Source organism: Melanostigma gelatinosum, assembly GCF_949748355.1.
Source record: "Melanostigma gelatinosum genome assembly, chromosome: 7".
NCBI classification, from domain to species: domain Eukaryota; kingdom Metazoa; phylum Chordata; class Actinopteri; order Perciformes; family Zoarcidae; genus Melanostigma; species Melanostigma gelatinosum.
In genome coordinates this window covers 3,175,911-3,183,640 of record NC_136640.1, presented here as the reverse complement: position 1 = coordinate 3,183,640, position 7,730 = coordinate 3,175,911, and the positions used below count along the sequence as shown (strand labels likewise).

Here is a 7,730-nt window from a genome sequence, read left to right as displayed (position 1 = left end):
TTTAACACGACGGAACGTAGACGGAACGTTGTGCTGCTGAGCTGTGCTATACTTTTGAGAACTGATGCGAGACGCGACAGGATATCAGGAGATGGACCAGCACGTTGTGGTCCGTCGTGTTGACGGAGACCCGATAGGAAAGGACTAGGTTTGGGATTGGCGGACAGAACGGTGTAGTAGTGGCTATGATCTGTTGTTTTTGCCATTTATACTGGAAAATGAGGATGGACACGGGCAGAAACCAGTGAGTGGCTTTGAAAGCCAACGAAGATCATAAAAACTCACAGGGAGCGATGGTTTCTTGCAGATCTTCTGAAAGGTCTTCTTAAAGGTGCAGTGTGTGATGCTTGGCCACATGCTCCAAACAAATAGGGGGCAGCATTTCACCTCTTCACTGGGTCCAATCAATCAAAATCGACAGTCGTTAGACCCAAAAACAAGCGACGATGTGTAGCGTCGGCCTGTAGTTTGCGTTATATATGCTTGGTTCAATTTGAGCAAGAAAACCAACCAAATCTCAAACATGGATGCCATTTTAAATGATTTACCTCACAGTGAGTTGTTTCCGTTTGCTACACTAAACACTATTTTTGCCAAATAGCCAAGCTTAGACGGTACCAGTCAGCATCAATCCTCCCCTTATTACTCGCCCAGAGAGACGTCTCCATTGGTGGAAGGCCACGGTGGTGTTTGCTCATGTTGCGCTTCTTTTTTAAAATATCTCTTCTGTTTCTTCTTTTTTGCTGCAGAATGGTGTTTCTTGATTGGGAGCAGATTTTTGAGATGGTGATAAAGGTTGCTTTGTCAAGAGCTGCAGCCATTTATGTGTTTACTGTTACAGTAACCAGGGAAAGTACCTTTAACATGATTGACAATAAGCCCTGGGGACTTCCCCGTTCTCTCTTGTTGGACTGGAGGACTCGTGCCAGAACATTTCACAAATATGACTTCAGGGTCCTTCAAGTGAAACTAATCTGACTGGAATGCTGTAGTCACACCTTGGCTTTCAGTCAGAAACCAAAAACTAATTTATACATTCCCATGTATACATATTTTTGTAATGTACGCCACTTGCACCAGGGTTAAAATGAGCATAGTGTCGGCGCTTTGTTGGTTCTACTTGTGTGACAAGGATCTGTAGCTGTAGCGCCCTCTGTGGGTGCTGGATGAGAGGTGCTCCGTGCTGGGCATCTCATCTCTTCTTCATCTTCATCTTTTAAACTGTGGAAGGCTGGCAAATGTAACTCACTTCATATTTAACATTATATTCAACTCTCTTCAAATGGAAAAAAAAGGAGAAAAGAAGGTATAAAAAAACATTTAAATGCAAATAAGATCTTCAAAAACTTGACACGGATACAGTTCAAGATAGACTTGGTGAATTTGTTAAAGGGCCAGTGTGTAGCATTTTGGACGATTCAATTAGCAGAAATATAATATAATATCCATAACTGTGTTTAGCGGTGTATAATCACCTGAAACTAAGAATCGTTAGCCCCTCATGTCTACATAGAGAGCAGGTCCTCTACAGTCTGGTAGTGTTATTATGGTATGGATGGCCTCTGACCTCACCACCAGTTGAAGCCAACACTTACACACTGTCCCTTTGAAGCGCTCAACAGTGTGGTGTGAAAAGGGAAAAAAGGGAACTGTGAAGCACTCTGATTTTCAAAGCGGGGATCCGTGTTGTGTGCGAAAACAAAATCAATGAGTGCATTTTTAAGTTCATCATGTCTTAAAAGTCCAAAGATGTCTGAATGTATGTATATACGGTGTATACACACGGAGAGTTAATTTGTCTGTATTACTTATTATAGTTTTTTTAAACATGTATTGTATATATATACACACATGTATAATATATTTGTAACAATGCTGCAGTGTTTTTTCAAAAATAAGTAATTCTTGCTAAATCACTGTTAGACTATGCTCGTGCGACTCTGTTACGTGTGTTAATATATTATTTATTTACTGAGGAGGACTTTGTTTGTGAGCCATATCGCACTATTCTGTATTATTTTTTTTATCATCAGTGTAGAGCCATTGCATTATTCTTTGAGAATACAGAAGTGGAAAGAAGAGGAGGAACATGTTAGTTCTGTCTGACAGGGCACTGTGTTTTCATTGATCCATGCATTGTTGCCAAAAATAAAGAAAAACTGACTTTGTTTTATACACTGGACGTGTCATGAAACAAATATAATGAATGTATCAATAATAATTAAATGCATTTAATAAAATTTCGTATTTTTTCTTCTTTTATCTTTTTGTACTGGAAAGTGTTAACAAATAACTACATTTAAACTTTTATTGTCAAAGTGAAATCAAATAAATTCCTAGTTTTTTAAGTGGTTGTCTGCACTGGCATCTGCAGGTAGCCTGAAAGAATGCAGCGCTCTGATTGGCCCAGCCCACATGATCACATGACTATAAGCAACAGGCTGAACAATAAGTGGGCTGGAGAAAAAAAAATGCATTTGTCAAGTTAGATACTGGAAGTCAGGACTAAACCGGAAACTGCAGCATTTGTCTTGACAAATACTGGTATTCCCCACATGTAAGTATTAATATCTGAAGTACAGGCATATACTGCCATATATGTAACTGTATGTTTATGTATATACATGTATATGTATATACTGTACATATATGTAAATAGCTTTATCTAACGTTATATCTGTATACATATATGTATATATAGCAAGAAGAACAACCGAATATTTGTTTGTTGTATATTCCTGTTGAAACACATTCTTTCTTTCCAAATTTCTCTTGAATTAATTCCAAAAACTTGAACTAGCCAGTCAGCAGCTTTTATACTGAAAGTTACCACCGGAAGTCATGCTTGTGATTGTGGCGCGCTTGACGTTTGTAAGTCACATGATCTTCTTTTCAGTAGGACACGAGAGCTACAGAGGCTGTGGACTTCTAACTGACTTTTTTTAGCACTATATGAAAGAACTTCCGAGGAAAAACACAAGAAACGTTTATGCACGTGTCAAAGTGCCATCTTTTAGAGCACTTCATGAAGCCGCGAAGCTCGTGAAGAGGCAGGTTTCGCGATGACAGAGCGGACTCCTCTCCTCCACTACCGCCTCTCCACCAGCGTCAATGAATCCGAGCCGCGGGCCCCTCCGGCCGGCCAGGCCCTGGTGCAGCACCCGGGCCCGGCCGGCCGGAAGTCTGCCCTGCAGGGGCAACCGAAGAAACTCTCCATCTTCTTCGGTGTGGTGATCCCGACCCTGCTGTCGATGTTCAGCGTGGTAGTGTTCCTCCGCATAGGTGAGTGCTGGCGATACCTGGAGGCGCACTTAAAATCACTGCGCAGCGTTCTGTGAGAGCTGCGCCAAACCCCAAACTATGAGATTACAATGGTATTACCTTGTTTGTGAGTACATTTTTGTGCTATAAGATAAAATAATCCTTTAATCGTCTACATTTACAGGATTACAGTACAGTGCAAACAAGAGACTAGTAAACAAAACAAGTATTATAAATAAGTAATAACACAGTAAAGAATATTAAAAAAGTAAAAGATCCACAATAACTAAAGTGTTATATAGATATATATATATATATATACAGACAGAATAATTGTAGTGTATTTATATTGCACAGATTTGTAGTGTTAGTGTTATAACGTAACTATATAACATAACTGTGACTGTTTTAGTAGGAATTGTTGAATTGGGGATTAAAGCTATTCATAAAGTTTGGCTCGGTTCAACATCAAAGCTTAAATTCCACGGAGGGCAGCATTGAAGACATTCAATACGTTGTTTTATTGAAATATAGTTGTGCTTGATGACATTCAAAGCTGATTAACATGAATCATTGGAACCATGCGTCCCTTATAGTTCCCCTCATTGAATCAGTGCTGGTCATAAATGGGATTACGGGTCAAAATTGTTCTTGTTTGCCAAGTTCATTGAGAGGAAGGATTTCTGGAGCAATGGTGTGAGCTTGAGGTTAAACCAGCGGAGAAAAGTCCGTCAGTTCAACATCGAGAGCGTGAAACGTTCCGCTTTCCCGTGAAAGATGTGCGTGAAGCTACGAATCGCAATGTGACGCAATCCACTCATTTCACATTCCTGCTGTCTCAGCATTAAAATATTAAAAAAGAGGCACTGAAAAGTGAGAAGCACCAAAAATATAAATAAACAGCTTCATATGTAACGTAATTGTCTCAGTTCTCTTATCTGACTTCCACTTATTGGACTGTTGTGTGTTTCTCTTTTTGTTGTACCTCCAACAACCCCTCTCTCTCACCCACCCCCCCCCCCCACAGTCTAGTGAGATATCAGCTGCTATGCATAGTGTACACACACACACCCACACACACACACACACACACACACACACAGTGGGACTTTAGAGCTACTGCTCTCACAGTGTAGCATGCCGCTCCACACAGGAACTCCCCGTATAGTTTCACTGTGGATGTGAAACTTGTGTGAGTGTACCAGCTGTGGAGCCCTCAACACAAACTCACACTTTTAGTCACCTCACATCTTTGAGTAATTGAGATTCTGTGTGCGGTTATAAGTCGGCTTGATGCTGAAAAATGTGCCATTAACAAAGATGAAAGCTTTATTAGAGTAACGGTGTTACCAGGAAACCTGTCCACACCCTTAATTCCCGTGTACACAATCCGTATTAAACGCGCCAACACGCATGCAGCTTCGTCTGGTTTCAGGTTTGACCCGAACGGCAATATTTATTCATCACCAATGCAACAAAAATTCCATCGCTGGAGTGTCGTAACAAGGCAATCAACTTTAGTCGTTATTGCTTCGGTTCAGTCGATTTCTGACCCATTTGGCCGATCGGGTGAGTGAAAACAAACTTTGATCGTTGAGCCCTGATTGGTTGCCGTGATCTCAACTGTTGCCCTCGAGCCCTGACTCACTATCATGGCCGAGAATCATCAACGACTGTTTGCCACGAAAATGTAAAATGGTGAGAACAGCTGAGGTACAGAAACGAGGTATCCTCGTACAACGGGTCGGATGATAGCTCATGAAAACGTTGTTTCTTTTGTGCAACACGTGTAAATTACACGCACGCAGTCTTTTCAAAATAAACTTCCGCTTTCACAGGAAACATCTCAGTTATTGTTCGGCAGCAAAACCACTTCGTTAGGTTTGGGGAAGGATATTGCAGATTCTTTTTATTGAAGTCAAACCAGCTCCTGTTTCTTTTCTGCTGCAGAAACGGCAGAATTACAGTAAAGTGGGAAATTAAACTTCCCTCTTCTGACGCTCCGGCCCGGACCGTCCTCCTGCTTTCAACCAGCTGATCAGTGTTTTTCTTTTGTCTGACCAGGGTTCATGGTGGGCCATTCCGGACTGTACCAAGCCATCGCCATGCTGCTGGTGGCCTACTTCATCATCTGCATGACCGTGCTGTCGGTCTGCGCCATCTCCACCAACGGAGCCCTGGATGCCGGAGGGGCCTATTGTATCCTCTTCACACACACGCACGCACGCACGCACGCACGCACGCACGCACGCACGCACGCACGCACGCACGCACGCACGCACGCACGCACGCACGCACGCACGCACGCACGCACGCACGCACGCACGCACGCACGCACGCACGCACGCACGCACGCACGCACGCACGCACGCACGCACGCACGCACGCACGCACGCACGCACACACCATCAGATGACATGGCGTGTGTGTTTATGGTGGTGTGATGTAGCATTGTATGTTTCACTGCCAGCAATTTGGTAAATGACCCCAATCAGTGCTGTTTATCACTGAGGAGGACAGGCCATCATCATCATCATCATCACCATCATCACCATCATCATCCTCTTCAGTTAAAACACATGCATTGCGTCTTCTTGGCATTCAGCTCTTGCAGTCGTGACTTCCTGCAGACGATTAAATGAAAGTAATTCATTAAACGTGGATCGTCTGGAGTTGTGTATTAACACACTGTTTCACTGCTTGGAAGGACTTTGTTTTGACTTTGTTCAAACTTTCCAACCGTCATCGTATTGTTCACCCAATTCTATGTGCTTCTTCTTTTTCTGTCTTTATTTAAAGAAGTGAGAGGAAGCTTATCTTTAGCAGCAGCGCTCTGACTGACTAGCCACCGCTCACTCCTTCATCTCCATCGCTGCTGTAACACGAGCCGCTGTAACCAGCACATCCTAGATAGACGACAGCGATGTCGAGGTCTTAAACACTCGTTGGGTTCTATGAGAACAGAAATACAAACTTTGCCTGAGCCGTCTCTCAGACATGATCAGCAGAGCGCTGGGTCCGGAGTTCGGCGGCAGCATCGGCATCATGTTCTTCCTGGCCAACGTGTGCGGCTGCGCTCTCTTCGTGCTCGGGCTGGTCGAAGCCATCGTGGCCACCTTCGGAGTGCCAGAAGGTGAGTTCCATCTCCACACCCTGCGAGCTAAACGCTGCACCACTCTGCTGCCCCATTACGGTGCTTTTATTATCGAAATGATTGCACCAAAAGCACCGCTTCATGTGTGCTATATCGGTCGACTACTGAACACATTCTGTCAATCATTCATCAACGTCAACACATCCTCCTCCTCGTCTTTGCCCTCACGCTGTCCTGTCTCCTCCACCTCCAGCCGGGTCTCTGGCCACTTCTCCCTACCAGGTCCTGCCGTCGGGCTACTGGTGGTCTCTGCTTTACGGCACGGGCGTCGCCCTGCTGTGCCTGCTGGTGTGCCTGGTGGGAGCCCACATCTACGCCAAGGCCACCTTCGTCATCTTCCTGGTGGTCATGTTCGTCCTGGGCACCGTCTTCGTCAGCTTCTTCGCCGTAGGCCCGCGCACCATCGTGCTGCCCAGCTCTGCCGCGTTCAACCCGACGGCCAACGGGACGGGCCCGTCGTTCCCCACCACCGCCAACTTCACCGGCTTCAAGTTGGACACGCTGCTGGGGAACCTGTATGGTAAGCTGCAGGAGGCTCGACCTCGGGATGTGCTCGTACCGCGCATGCTCGGAGAGTCTTATCTCATCCGTGGTCTCTTTTTCCTTTCGACTTAGCTGATGAATGAGGCAAAATATAATGTATTTTAGTCCCTAGCTATTGTGAGAATAGCCGGTCCACCTTAAAAGTCCCATCCACCTTAAGTGAGCCTGATCCCTCACCGGCTTCCCACCCATTAACACAGCTGAGGAGACGCACCGCTGGGAACGAAGCCAGAGCCTCTGAACTTCTTCTATGTGTTTATCAAAAGTAAATCATTCCGTCCTGCACTGTTGGCAGCGTGACAGACGTCTTGATTGATCTGTAAACATGTTGTGCGTGTTGTCTGGTTCTTAATGTCCACGGAAATCTATCCAATTACTCCGGTCTGGTTGCGGGGCTTTGTGTCGGAGCACATGATTACTCAGCTAACTGGTTCTAACTCACGTGAGAAGCATTACACGCTGAAGCTTTGAATAAGCCAAAGATCTGACCAGAGGAGTCCAGAGAGAAAAGAGCTAATCATGTGTTTACAGTTAGAACCCTCGAATGGTTCTGAATTGTACATATTATACATCCGTACTTTCATTAACCAATACATCACAGTACTTTAGAGAGCTTTCTTCTGATTGGAACTACCTTGTTATTCATTGACGGAAAAACAAGAGAGCAAAGTCGTGACGTGTTGGTAGAAGTAGAAGAGTTAGCCTTGATTGTGGTGGAATGAATCCCAGACCCGCTACTGCTGGAATACATAATACTGAAAAGCAGAGGTTG

At 44.5% G+C, this 7,730-nt stretch overlaps 1 protein-coding gene across 1 annotated transcript in view; it reads left to right on the top strand.

Moving 5' to 3' along the window:
• The first annotated feature begins 2,925 nt into the window (after positions 1-2,925).
• Positions 2,926-7,730, top strand: part of LOC306779970 (solute carrier family 12 member 9) — a 44,417-nt gene continuing 39,612 nt past the window's right edge. Inside the window, exons 1-4 of the mRNA XM_079272105.1 lie at positions 2,926-3,282; positions 5,326-5,460; positions 6,257-6,394; positions 6,609-6,935. Coding sequence (XP_079128231.1) covers positions 3,063-3,282; positions 5,326-5,460; positions 6,257-6,394; positions 6,609-6,935 — 820 coding nt within the window. The 5' untranslated portion in view covers positions 2,926-3,062. The remainder of the gene's footprint in view (positions 3,283-5,325; positions 5,461-6,256; positions 6,395-6,608; positions 6,936-7,730) is intronic.